Raw genomic sequence first — 14,973 nt, forward strand, 5'->3', positions numbered from 1 at the left:
GTACAGTTAGTAAATTAGTCACATTAGCAGACAATACCAAAAATGGAAGGATTTTTAAACTTCATCTGGATAAAATTCAAGACATTGCAAACACCTGGCATATGTTTAATGTAGACAAATTCATATTAGATGCAGCTAACAACTCTAAAGATACAAAATGGGAAATGCTGAACTGGAAAAATATTTATTTCAAAAGACCTAGATGTTTGTTGACATTTATGTCTCCTAGACAACATGAAGAAGCACCAGACAGTCAAGATGTTTGAGATACTGTTACAAAGCATGGAAATGAATTCGAGGAAGATAATGTTAAACTTTTACCTTACGCTAGTAAGACCGAGAATAACAGTGTGTGAAACTCTGATCACTGGTGTGTGAATAACTCTGATATTCAGGAAATATACTGCTACACTGACTGGCTAAAAGAGCTGAACCTTTTTAATCGTGAGCACAGAAAACTATCGAATACCTGAATAAGTTCAAATTCCCAAAATATGGAAAAAGTAAACCCACTGGACATCTTTAATATCGGTCAAAAATGAACCAGAGGATACAAGTAGAGATATTAAAAACCAATAACAGGAGGGTCTTTAAACAAAAGGATGTCGGAGTATGGAACAAACTACACGAGCATGTTATCAAAGCTGATAGCCTGGCATTGTTCAAGAAACAGCTGGTTGAGATCCTTGGATCAATTTTGCAACCAACAGCCAAATGGGCTATATGGACTGAATGTGCTCCTCTCATTTATAACCTTTATATTCTTTTTAAGACAAAAGTGATATTTACAGGGCAACGGTACCCAATTGTTCAAATAGCATTTGTGCAAGATGCGGCAGCAATAATCAGACCCTGGCAGATTTGAAAGGATTAAATGCATATAATACCCTGTTAGTCATCCAGTGTTCGTCATTGTTCCTATCCTGTTTCTCCGGGCTCTGAAGATATTTTAATTGTTGATGGAGTGGAGCTCATTTGGAGGCCCATACACAAGCAGGTGGAAACAATGTCCAACACACATGCTCCTAGAAATATGCATTTGTTCCCTTTAATTAAAGAATAGCTGCATCATGTTTGAATGATTTCCCTAAAAATGGAAAAGGTACTTCACCAGTGCTGCCATCATAAGAGAGCCTGTTTTTCGGAGTTTGTTTACAGATTTTACATCTTAACCATTTCGTATTTTCCATTTCATGTTCAACAAAAATGACAAAAATGATCCTTTCCACAGGCATTTGGAAATGGAGTGGAGAGGAGATACTTTGCTCTCGTCCCCACTGATAGCTGGTGTGTGGTGAGCGTTCTGGCACACTATGGCTGCCGTCGCCATAATTATTAATTATTATTATTTGTTCTTCATGTATGCCTAACAAAAATATGGGTCTTCTGTAACACTTCAAAAACCTCTTTCAACCCATTTCCAGACCAGCTGGAGGGATTGAAATGGCTCTCCAGCTGTCAAATGAGTGGAAATGGTATAGAAGCTACCAGTCAGCATTTTAGGGCTACAGCAATATCTGCGCTTCACTGTACTTGGACAGATCAGCATTTCCTCTAGTACTAAATCAGAAACAACTAAAACATGTCCAGAGATAAATTAACATGTTACACTCAGACCTCAGCTGCTACAATAGTACAGTACTACTATAAATGTATATAACACATTGTAGATGGTTATCCTTTCTATTTTAAAGAAAACTTTACTAACATTTCACAAGAAAGAAAAAAAAACAAGCAAACCCAAGAACCAAAAGGTGAAATAAGGAAGGAAAAATATTGGCAAAATAGCTCAAAGCAGAGTCGAGAGTATAGCTAGCACCTTTGTCTCTCAAATGTACATAAAGGTCATGGTTTTGCAGTCTTAATTAAATGTGATTTCAATGAAAAATATTTTTAACTGGAAACAAATAAAGAAGCTACAATGGAATGCTATTTCCGTCTTATACGATGTTTCATAAGTATCAGAACTGGCATTCAAGGCTAAACTTGCCTTTCCTAAGGAGAAGCCATATCCTGTCTTTGGCTTTACAGTAAATATGAATCACCGTGGTGCTTATCCATCACAAGCCGATGTGTGGCCAGTGACAGTGCATGAGGTTGAACCGCACACAGATGAGCACGTGGTGCGAGTTCAGACATGGCCTGTCAGTGCCCTGTAAGGATTCACAAAGGATATCTGTATCATCACAGCCAGGAACAAAGTTAGATCTTAAACCTTTTAGAGTCTTGGCCACTCTAAAAAAACCAAGACAAGACCGATCTGTCTTTTTACCACTCAATCAAATCATCAATATTTGACCAGTGCCATAATCCAGCCATCTCTGGGTTATAGAGATAATAATTTCACTATGATCAAACCTCATGATGAATATGATTTTCTAGTTAGGCATCTCATAACTAAATTCAAGATAAGGATCTGGAAGAGTCTTAGGAAAATCAAATTCACCTCCTACCTGTCAGATTCCTTTTTTGCCTGTATGTGCATTATAAAAAGTAAACAAACCTAATACTCCATTGTAGAGAGTCCCTTTGTTGTAAATGCAGAATACTTTGGATGCACCATGCATTAAAAATCTTTAGACCTCCTTTTCATTAAATCAGAACACGTGATTGCTTCCCTGTTCAGTTCAGAAAGAAAGACCAAAATTGTACTTTTCTTTTCAAATCATAAAGCGTGCCATGTCAGCTAGGGACAGCCAGCTGTAGAGGCCAGATTCCCAAGATGCTGAAGATAAAATTTAATTCTACCTTGGCTATACATCATGCCAGAATTTGCAGCTGGGACGCAAGGCTGTGGAAAACTGCTTCTATTGTTAAGTTAAATCTGCAACAAATAGCAGAGGTCAGACTTTATCCCATATTAAGTGGGATATGAAGGAACATACAAGCACAGGACGTACACCTATGGTACATGTACAGACTGCAAAAGCTCAGGAGCAGTTAATACAGCTGAACCTCTCCCACACTTCTAACAAAAACTACTAGACCACACCATAGAAAATCCATCAAGTAGCCACTGAGAACCCTGCTAAGTGAACCCCCCCCCCCCACCCCACATACTTTCCAAATGTGTTAAACAGTTTTAGTCTTGATATTAAAATTGTATCAGACCATTATAGGATGTACTGCATTCAATTATAAACAAGAATTGGGTCATGTTTAATCCACTAATCTTGTCCACTTTAATATGCCCTTTACCATTTTCTTCACATACACTTTAGTTTTACCTAATAATATTCTGCGATACATTGAGAATGAGAGGATAATTAGAGTGTGTGTATTAGAGATCAAATAGAAATATTGCACTACAATTTCTTATGGAAGAAGCTACACCCTTTCAGAGAATGAAAGGCAATATTGCAAAGATGAAAGCACACCGAGCAACATGCATTCAAGCTACACAACTCTGTTTTATATAGCCGCAGGATTCTCAGTTACAGCCAACAGCCTCTCACACACTGAGATGCAGAAAGGAGAAGAGCTGGCGGCTTCATCATTAGTCACAGAAAGCCTTTTATTTTCTTATCACGTTTTTTTTTAAATGACGCAACTGAACTTCGTGTGTCTAGCTCGCGTTGTTCCTCTCTACAGCACTGACACTCTTAACACTTTAAAAAAAAAAGACACTCTCCTTCACCGTAGAGGCTGGAAGAATGAAGTCTGAATCCTGCTATAAGCATTTTTTGTAAAAACAAAATAAATCATCTTGCATTTAGTCAAAACCTTCATTTACAATCACTCATTAATCTGCTTGCTTTGCAGTCTGAGGTCAAATCCTTAGGTTTTAGATCTCTTGCATTTCCTGTGTCTGAAAACACGTTAGTATAATGGATTAGTGGAAGGCTATTATTTACTGGAACCACTTCATTTTAAGTAACCTCTTTGTAGTGGGAGAGATGTTCTCCTTTCTTCCAGTTATGCCACAGACAGTCTTTAACTGTGTATTAAGTGGCAGCCAAGTGTTACTCTGCTGGGATTCACACAACAAACTTGCACTCTTACAAATGGATAGTCCCTGGCCTGGGTAATTTCCAGGCAGTTCTAGGAAATCCCTACTCTGTTATTAGAATATCCATCTAGCCTTTTAGCAGAAGGAAGTACAGGACATGAGCCAAAGTCCTTTGGAGTAGGCCACGCCTCCACCAACACAGTCTCAGTTCCCACATAGAGAGGAAGAAACAGATACTGATAGTATACATTAACATCTCTCTAGTACTTAATCTGAGCCAATTAAAGTTAGCTCGCATAAGCCTTCTAAAATACTTTGACACAAAGACTGCAAATCTATTCACATATTTCTATAGTTATCATTCTTAGTTTAGATCTTGTGGGGGTTTGGGAGAGTTTGGGAGTGGTTTGACAAAGAAATAATAGTGCAGGAACACAGAAGCGAAAAACAAAGTTCAGACCAGTAACAAACATGTCATCCCTGGCACATACTCCACTCTTCTGAGGTGTATTAACAGTTTTGAAGGGCTATGGCCAGATCTGAACAGCAATCTGAACAGCTACTGTATACTGTATTCAGCAATGAGATTGGCTCATGAGAAAATGCCTCGATCTGCAAATTGAGTCCAGGGAAGCTAGCATCTCAGTCATAATGGTAGCTTTTAACAGCCAGAAAGGTTTCCAAGTTACAGATTGTTCAAGGGTACTGTATTATAATATTTGCTCCCTTTTTAATATGACATTCATCTCCCCAGGTAAAAATTAATGACACTACCTTTTAAGATATAATCTCATAATTGCACCATATCATCTCCAATTGTGTATGACAAGAAATATTTTTTCCCTGGAATTGTGCAAAGTCAAAACTTATAGAATTATGGTATGACAAGAGATTTACAAGTAGTATAAAACACAACCAATGAATCACAATTAACAGAATTTGGAGATACAAAGTATTTTTGCAACCACACCTACCTAAGCAGTTCTGCCCACTTTGATTTCTTTGTGTTGGAATTGAAATTGTCTGTTAATCCCCACAGTACGAGGAAACATTTTGAAAAGGTTTTTTTTGTGTGTGTGTGTGTGGGGGGGGGGGATTAGTAACAGTGTATCACACTAACTAGACCTCTGCAGTGCTCCAGCTTTTAATTAATCATTTTTCCTTCAGAAAGCAAAAAAAAGTTAAATATTGTATTGCACTCAAGATAATTTAATTGGTTTCTTGCTGGGCTTGATAGCTAGGCCTGGTAGGTTTTTGATAATCCTTCGATATCCAAGAGAATGAGTCACTGAACAAAAAGAAGAGCCACAATACAGGATTTGCATACATTGTTTTTAATAATAGAGGGTGACACAATCACACCAAAGAGTGAAAATTAATATCCACAGCTCTACAATGACACTTATAGAGAAGTGAGGCAAATTACTGCACAGCTTAAGTATAGAAATGTGAACTGGAAAGAGTACGTCATAGTGGTGTAAAGCAATGTAGGGCAATGGATACTAAAGAGATCTAAAATTAAAGTTCTATTGCAGTTTCTATGTTGATCTTGACTGGGGATATCGTTGAGAGGTGGAAGAAAAGCTTTGAGGATCTCTGGAATTCAGTGGACATGCCCTCCATTCAGGAAACAGTGGTGGAAGCCTCTGGTGGGACTGGGGCCATTTCTGTAGCTGAGGTCACCGTGATGATTAAACAGATCCATAGTGCTTGGGCTGCAAGAATGTATAAGATCCAGCTGGAAATGCCAAAGGCGCTGGATATTGTTGGGTCTTCATGGTTATATGTGGGTGGCTCTCACTTTTGCCTTTTCATATTGTTGATGCAGACTTAAGAGGGTCCTACAGGACATCTTTTGGGATTCTATGAATTGGTTGATTACTACCCCAATGGCTTAAAATCAAAGGGAAAGTCAATTAATTATCCCTCCGTTTTCAGAATACATGTAAACTTGATCAAATGGGTACATCAATCCAACAGGCAAGATGAAGCCCCCTTGCTCGATACTTAACACTGTTGTAGTAAAGAAGGGGTTGGGAGGTTGTATGTTGCTGAAACCTTAAGTTCTTTTAAATGCAGGTTACTAGTTGAAGAGCAATAGGTAGAACTAGTAATATTGTACCCATTTTGTATTCAGAAGAAAATTGAAGGTGGGTATAATATTACTTGTACTACAAGGATTTTCATTGTGATCTCCCCATTAATAAACATTTTACAGTATGGATTGGTACAGATACACAATATATCTCGAAGGTACAGCTGCCGCCTTACTTTTATAGCTTATTATCTTTTAAATAACGTTGAAAGCGGGCATAAACTTCAGAGGTTTCTGAGGCAGTTCCCCATAGGCGGGGAAACAGAAATAAGGGGAGTATATATTTTTCCTTAAAATAAAAAGACTCAGAGTTTTACACCAGGATAAGTTATATTTAGGTCAAAGACGGAGGGAAGCACAGCCGAATTATTTTCCACTCTCTAAGCTGTTTAAATGGATGTTTACCAGTTTGATAATATCAAGTTTTCTTTTAAGGTGCTACGCACACGTGTAGGACGCGAGGTATAACAAATAGTATTCACTAAGTAGTACAGTGCAGAAAGAGACATTTCTGAAAGGCTTTATAGTTTCATGTAATAATTACCAATGCAACAGCTCCACCTAGCGATTTCCCTTATTTGTTAGGGAAATGGGAGCTGATGACTTTAAGATACGAAAAGATTTCAACTGCAATGTAAAAAATTCTGGATTAGAAAAAAATGACTTTCGAGCTGCTTATTTTCTGAGCAGTTCTGTGGACGTTTTCTTCCGCATGAAACGGGAGACAAAGCACTTTTTAAATTGGTGTAAATTTAGAAAAGATTCCTAAGGGTGTCCCCCAGCCAAATAACGTAGCAGAAGCGATCCTTAAAGTAATTTTAGGATAGAAAGATTGTTTGCTCCAGGCCCTTTGTTGATCGTTTTATTGCTACATGACATTTGTTTGCAACATGACCTGCGATACGACAGCGACCTGGAAACAGCGTCGACAGGGTTAAGCGGCTCTACTAACGGTCTCGCGAGACTTTCGGCTTGAGGTGATGAGATTACGTAGGTACCTTTCCGGTAGTGAGGCGATCTGTGTTGGAAACGAAATTCCGAAACAACACAGTCTTTTGCACGATTTCTCTTTAAATTATACTTCTTCGGTAATTCAAGGTAAGATCCTTACAGTTAAGAGATGGCTCTTAAGTTTGTATTTGAAAATGGCAAGTAAAACATGAAAATCAGGTCCCTCGTGATGTAAATAAACGATTCAGGCCTTGTCCGGCTTGCAAAGGTTACAAGATGTCGCGGAACAAATATTACTGAAATTGCAAGGAAATAACGTTTTGTAACTTTATGCTGGCTGCGAATGTGGAGATAAGGGCGATAGTACCGAAATGTCACGTTTAGTTAATTTGGCAATTGGATGCTTTTTTTCTAACCTTTTTTTAAAACTGTTTTAACTGTGGAAGTCGCTAATATCGAAGGGAACAGGAGTTGTATTCATGCCTCATTATTAAACTTACCGCTTTGGGCGTCTAAAATTTGTCATACGATGACCGTCAGACTATTTCCGTATGTTCAACTGTGAATTTTCTTGGTGAGCATTTAGTTAGCCAGTCTAACTTCTGAGCCGAAGTAGCCGTTCCTCCAGCTCCAAGGAGTAAATAAGACGTAGTGGCGGTATTTTAAAAGGTTATGATCAGGTGTTTAAATTTCCGTTAATTGATCACCTTATACAGTCAATGACATTACTTAGGAAATTTTAAGCAAGTGTGTTTGTTGTTAGTTTAGTCTTAATCTACTTAATAAACCAGTTTATAAATAAAGTAGTGACTGGTGAACTAGTGGTCAAAGAATTATTCACCTTTATAGTCCTAATTCACCTTTCATCTTGAGAGGATAAATACTGTTGTGTGTATGTTTAGGGTTTTCATTTGGCCTGCTTCATTAGGAATCACTCTGATAGCTGAATATCTGTGATTAACTGCTAATCACTAGTTCATCCATCCAATCATCCATCTCCACACAGTGTCTTGGGGGAGCCTGAGCCTATCCTGTCAAGTAATGGGCTGAAAGGCAGGATTCACTCTGGACCAGACGCCAGTCCATCACAGGGCACATACAGACACAGACACACACACACTCACACCAGGGCCAGTTAACCTATCAGTGTGTCTTTGGACCAAGGGAAGAAACGGGGAGAACATATAACCTCAATGCAGATAGCACCCCAGGAAGTGAACCCAGGGTCTCAGCGCTGGGAGGCACCAATGCTAACCAGTGCACCACTAAACTAAATAAAACTGTACTCAGCCTGTTTTCTTAAGGACATTTGTTTGCTAGTTTGTGTTCTCCATTAATGATCCAATAATTAACCTACTTGCCTTTTTGAGGTCTTAAATTATATTGGAGTAGTACCAACATTAACCCAGTACCACTTCCCCCATTAGACGTCTTGCATTTTAGGAAATTGGGACCCTGTAGACCTAAGATTATTCTGGGAGTCATTCTACTTGTTTGTTTCTCTTTATTAACTAGACGTCTAATAAGAGTTGTTGGGACAAAATTAAGAGAGCAGCCACTTAATAAGAGAGCTGCGGAGAAACCAACCAGTTTGCTCAATGCCCTGCAAACAAAAAACCTGCACCTGTATTGTGAAACCAAGGACAAGGTATAGAAACAGTTTGAAAAGTAAGTTGTACATTTAATGAGAGAAATTCAAGTGAAATTCAAGTGTTCAGCTGGAAAAAAAATTCAGGTGTCTTCCAGAACTGTTTTATAAAGATATACCTACTTTTGCTTGCTTTTTACTTTTATTTTATCGAATTATAGGAATACTTTATAAAAGTTGATCGAATATACATAAATGTTAAGACCTTGGAGATTTAAATAGCAGTTTTCTAGAACTTTTTTAAATTCCCACTCATATAGAAGTAGCTGACTTTTTAAAAATCAGTTTAATCTTAAGTGTCACTCTTTACGTCATATCATCTTGTGTTTTTTAATTATGTAAATGTTTAATAAATTAAACTTATTTCTGTTTTGCCGTTCACTGATTTAAAGGAAGTGTGGATTAACTGGAAAATACAGATCTTAATGCCTCAAAGTGCTATAGGCTTTGTATATCTGAATCAAGTATAATCTTTATTTTTTAAAGCCCTTGACAAAAGGTTTTTGGTTTTCCCAAACATGCATGTCAGATTGAACATGTAACTCATTTGCCTACCTGGGATGAAATGAAAGACACAAAGAAATGCTCTCAACCTGCATGTAGGCAAAGTACCTTGTGATAGTTTTTAAAACATGTTCCTTCTGACTGTGGAATTGACCCTTTGTGTCTTTAAGATGTCAGATGACCTGGTGAAACAGTTAGCCAGCTACAAAGCTCAGCTTCAACAAGTGGAAGCAGCTTTATCAACAGATGCAGAAAATGAAGACCTGCTTAAATTACAGAAAGATTTACAGGTTGGTATCTTGACCAAATTTGTTATAAATTACCGTGACATGGGTTAAGCCATGAACAGTGTTATAATTTATTCTAAAACTACCTTTACTGAGGTTTGGCAGCAGTTAAATTGTTTGGAGTGATTCAGTTTTAAGAAAGGTCAGTCAAAAATGTTAGTTGATCTCTAAAGCAGTACAAAATCTGAAAGTACAGAGATATATGTACTTGTGTACTTAAATGCCTTTTTAATTTTAGGAAAGAATTGACAAGTTATTGTTCTAATTAAGATGAATCAACTTAGGATGTGGAAGTGCAAGTGAAAAATTGAATAATGACGGTAGTGAACTGGGAGTGTCCTCTCTAGCGGCAGTAGGCGAAATTGAGGTTGCTGTCCAGGCAGATTCTTGCCTGTGTGGTGGAGAGGAAGATGTATTAAAAAAATAGCATTTCTCAGATTTAGAAGATCAAATTCTGTGTTCTGTAAAATTGTGTGGTGATTTATCAAACAATTGAATAGTAGAACTCTAATGAGTTCTTATGTGTATGACACTTGACATTTTATTTTTTAATTATAGATGCTTTCTGTAATGAATGTGATGTTAAAATTATTGATAGTTTTAGACAGTGGAATTCATATTTAACTAACTACATAAATGGCTTTAGTAAATGCATTTGTATTTGTGTGTAAATAAACCTAGTTCAGCCATACTGCTGTTCTGGGTTTTTCCCTGGATATTTCTGATGTGTGACTTTGCTGCCATTGCTCGGTCCAGTTTTTAGATCACATCTTCAGGAAACGAATTAAAAGGACTTAAAAATAAGGGCAGGGTGGGGGCAGTGCACATTAGTACAAATATTTTTCACAGGAATTTGAGAGACTGGGTAACTGTGCAGCATTTATATGTTGTGGCAGAACATATTTTACTCATGATATGTCCTCTCTGCCGCAGGAAGTAATAGAGTTGACCAAAGACCTCCTGTCAAGCCAGCCCTCTGTGGCCCCCACCAGTTCAGACAGCTCAGCTGCAGCCCCCATCAGCCACTCCTGGGAGGTGGGGGACAGCTGCATGGCTGTGTGGAGTGAGGATGGACAGTAAGTGTAGAAACCAATCTAAGCATAACTTCACTTGTTACAGTACAATGGTAAGACATTTATTACTGTTTCAAGATGGCTTTAGTGTTGGAGGGATATTCAACACAGACAGACCTGCACACTGGTTTTTACTGAACAGTTAAATAAATACTTTGTAGTATAATGAAAGGCATCACAAAATCAATTTTTCAAAATCTTTCTGTAGCTGAAATGTTTGCCTCAGTGCTTTTTAAATCTGCTTTGTAAAAGCTCCATGACAAGTATAGGTAGTCTTTTTAATTAAATACATTCATTTTTCTGAAATTTAAAAATAAACCTGCTATTTTGGTAAGTACAAAAATAACTTTTAAAATAAATTGTCTGCTTGGAATAAGTGCTAAACAGTTACTGGTATATTGAAGCTTTTTGGTTAGGCTTGTGATTAGCAGTGTGGGTAGTAATGAGAAGTTAAGGCCTTTGCTTGTAAGATTTTTCTTTATAGGGCTTGAATATAAAACCTCTACTCACATGCTTACAGACGTGATTTATTGACAGGTTGTACGAAGCGGAGATCGAGGAGATAGATGAGGAGAACGGCACGGCTGCCATTACGTTCTTGGGATATGGCAATGCAGAAGTCGTGCCCCTGCAGAATCTGAAGGCTGTGGAGGAAGGAAAGAAGTCGGAGGAGGACGGAGGCAAATCCAAATCCAGGTGAGTCCTTGTTCTCTGACTGTCATCGTTGGACAAACTGCAGGAAATCTTCCTTAGGATCATCAGGATTAATTGTCTATTAGTTATAGTGAAGAGACGGTGTTGTGGTGGTTAGTGCTGCTGCCTCACAGGATTCGGCACCTTGGTTCAGTTCTTGGTTTGTTCTGCCTGTGTGGAGCTTGCATGTTTTTCCAGTTTTTACATGGATTTTCTTTGAATATCTGATATCTTTCCACCTTCCAAAGAACAGGTTAATTTAGGTTGTCTAGGTTAGTAGGTGTCTCTAAAACTTCCCTCTTTTTTTGCCCTCTAGTGGAGTACTATGTGGTTCAAAGTGTAATCCCACCTTCTGTCCTATCCTTCCAAGACAGGCTCTGGGTTTCCACAAGTATCTAGGAATAAGCAGCTTTCAGATAATAGTTAGACACTGCAATTATAGCATTAGGGACTTTAGAGACATTAAAGTCTGTTAATATTTATATTTTCTTGAAATTGTATGCATTAAGAACATTATGAATGTTGTGAATATGATTGCTTTAAGCTATTGTCTGCTTTCTTTTTGATGAATGTGAACTGCTACCTTAGCTGTATGAGAAATGCATGCTTCTCTCTAATTCTTGTTTATCTGGTGCCTTTGAACTCCAACAGGAAGGAGCAAATTGCCCAGCAGAGGGAATACAAGAAGAAGAAGGCACTGAAGAAAGCTCAGAGAATGAAGGAACTGGAACAGGAACGAGAAGACCAAAAAACAAAGTGGCAGCAATTTAATAACAAAGCCTATTCAAAGAACAAGAAAGGCCAGGTTAGAATCCTGTTTGGATCAGTCTACTTAATCAATATCAGTAGGTCCTTTTATAGTGTTGTGCAAGACAAAAAACTTAATAGGGATTAATAGAGAAAGTTTTTAAAGAAGCTTTTAGGATTATCAAACTGAAAACAACTCCTCCAACCTGCACTTAATTTGTTCAGTCAAACATCCATTTTCAGTGTAGACTGATAGATCCAGCCTTTCAAGTAATATTCTAACTGCCTGTCTTTGTGTGTTACAGGTAAAGAGGAGTATATTTGCATCACCGGAGAGTGTTAATGGAAAAGTTGGTGTTGGAACATGTGGAATAGCTGATAAACCAATGACTCAGTACCAAGACACATCCAAATATAATGTGAGGCATCTCATGCCACAGTAACAGGAAAAAGCATGTAGTTAATCAAAATGTATTGGCATTAACAGTGTTCTGTATTAGAAGGATACTCATTACTTATCAGGATGTATGTCTCATCTTATCTGCTCTCGTAAACATTTTTTAAAACATTTGACACGCATAAGTAATGGCTCATTGAAAACATGCTTTTGGGAATACTGGGTTTTACTGTCGGTATGTTGGGGAAGAACACAGGCTAAGCAATGCCATAAATAGCATCCACACTAATATAGAATCACTGTTAAACTATTGCTTGAATATATTTCTTCATAGTTTTGGGACTTCAATAAGGAGCACTTATAGTGCATCTGTAAGTGATTTAATGATGTTCCTAGTAGTTTTTTTTCCCTCAGCGTTAAGTCATGTTCCAGTAGTGCAGTTCAGTTTTTATGTGAATCAGGTCAAGGTTCGTGTTAATTTGATGCATTGACTGGTTAAAGATAGGGAAAAAAGTTCCCACTATATTAAAGATAGGAAATATTTTTCATGTATACTTTAGTTGGCAGTTTATGAACAACAAACTCATGCATAGGTTTTTAAAGAATCTTGTATCTAATAGTTGTGGCACATGTACATCATGTAAAGTGAGTTCAGGGTTGTTTATTATTCTAAAGTGACTTATTCAACATATTTCAGTCAACAGCAAAAAGTGCCCAGTCTTGAATTGGCTATTTAGTTCAAATGCTAAAGTATTCACTTTTAGTTATTGTGACCTAAACTGGAATGGTAGGTTTAGACTGTTTTTACTTTTCTGTGCTAGGATAAAGCAAAGTACCTACAAAGCATATGTTAATACAATTCTTCCTATTTTTGGAGGACTGTGATTTTTACGAAATTAAATGTTACTTTTTGGTTTTGTACATTTAACTTTTATCAAATAAATGTTAAAAAGTGTATTCTTGTGTGTATGGGTTATTTTGAAAGAATCCCCAGAAACATGCACGAGCTAACTAGTGAGTGAATATTTAGTAGGTTACTATAACCACTACTTTAATTTAAAACTTTTGCTTTGAGGAAGAGAGGGCATTGTAAAAGTGTTCAGCCCCCAGCTAATTTAGCTTTAACCTTTCCAGGACCTCAGATGTAGAATGTAATCCAAATTGATAAAACTAAAAATGATAAAAAATGTGTGTAAATTTGTGGTAAAAATTAAAATATTCTCAATCATGTAAGTGCATGACAGCTTTGCTACAATGGCTCCAGATCAGTTCAAGGGCAAAAGGTTATTTTAAAAGGTCACAGAATTAGTTGCCTCTGTGTGTAATGAAAGTGGTTAACCACTTCAGAGTAGATGCACCTGTCTTCCTTTATTGAAGGTCCTACGCATACTGAAGCCACAACTCGCGGATACAAACAGATCAGAGATCTTTTGCAACATTCATTCATCATTAAGATGTATGTGTCATACTGTCCTTCTGGGACTGGACCCTGCCTAGAGCAAGCAGGAAGCTGGTTAGGGATGTCACTATGAAGCCACTAATTACTTTGAAAGATTTTCAAGTTTATCTAATAAGTCAGTGTTCAAACTTCAACAATATCCTGGCCCCTACATAAAAAAGGCCTAAATGGCAAGAGAGAATTCATCTATTAGCTGAAAAAGACATCTTAAATCATAGTGAATCCTAGAGGAAATGCATGAGTCACACAGGAATGGAAAATATGGTTGAAAATTTACATTTAAGCAGAATTACGATCCAAAGCTCAAGGTTAAAGCCACACTTGAGCAATTACTGGAAGAAAACTGGAAAAAGTGGCAAAAGATACACAATGCCACTTTGCAAAGCTGGATGAGACCTATCCAGAAAAGAGCCCTCATTGCTCTTAAAGATGCTTCCACCAAGTACAGACAGTTGAGGCTTATAGAAAGAAAAAAATATATTTTTGTAGACTTTGTAAGCTCTTATACTGTTTGATTACACTTTTGAATAACTGTTCATACAAAAAAATATGCATTATCTACAATTCTTTAAAATATAATGAATAAAAACTTTGTGAGGTTAAATCTGTTTCTTAATACTGGTGGATTAGAAAACAACTTTTGAATTAGTACTAAAAATAAGTGGTTTAGTGATGAAGTGAGGTAATTCATGTCTTGTTCTAATTTAGAATCGCTAAAACAGTACATCTCTCATGCATATTTATGTGGATTGAAAAATAACATAGAGCAGTATTTTTCTATCCAATTGGATTGCAAACCAGCGAAGTCAACTTTATCGAGTAGAATTTTAAACTTAAAATGTAAGCAACTCCTTTGTCTTTTTAATTGCAGCGTAGCATCTTTTCCCCCAAGTGTTTAAAGTCCTACAAACATGCACCACTGTGCTGCTTTTTATCACACAAAGCTACTTACAGCAGTGTCAGCCTGCCTTAGTTATGATACTTCCGCAGTTAGTCTAAACCCTTCTTACTTAACAGAGAGATTTCTAATTGTGTGCCATGCCTTTTATACATGACCCAGGTGACCTGGAAACCTATTGTCCAATTTACACCTTGCATTCCACACAAGAAATTCCATTCTCCTGAGAGGAAGCTTTTCACTTCCAGACATTTTTTTTCCTTTTTGAAATT

General features: G+C 37.3%; 1 protein-coding gene across 2 annotated transcripts; it reads left to right on the forward strand.

Annotated features, from left to right (window-relative positions):
* Positions 1-7,006: 7,006 nt before the first annotated feature.
* On the forward strand, positions 7,007-13,299 carry smndc1 (survival motor neuron domain containing 1). Of its 2 annotated transcripts, XM_088916435.1 has the most exons (7): positions 7,027-7,142; positions 8,511-8,663; positions 9,318-9,437; positions 10,368-10,510; positions 11,045-11,203; positions 11,852-12,005; positions 12,253-13,299. In XM_088916435.1, the coding sequence occupies exons 3-7, from the start codon at positions 9,318-9,320 to the stop codon at positions 12,388-12,390; spliced, it is 714 nt and encodes a 237-aa protein (XP_088772561.1). In that variant the 5' UTR covers positions 7,027-7,142; positions 8,511-8,663; the 3' UTR covers positions 12,391-13,299. The 2 variants fall into 2 exon arrangements, with proteins under 2 accessions (XP_088772560.1, XP_088772561.1); XM_088916434.1 differs by lacking the exon at positions 8,511-8,663 and having other exon boundaries at positions 7,007-7,142.
* Positions 13,300-14,973: the final 1,674 nt, after the last annotated feature.

Source organism: Atractosteus spatula, chromosome 5, assembly GCF_055471065.1.
Source record: "Atractosteus spatula isolate fAtrSpa1 chromosome 5, fAtrSpa1.hap1, whole genome shotgun sequence".
Classification (NCBI taxonomy): Eukaryota; Metazoa; Chordata; class Actinopteri; order Semionotiformes; family Lepisosteidae; genus Atractosteus; species Atractosteus spatula.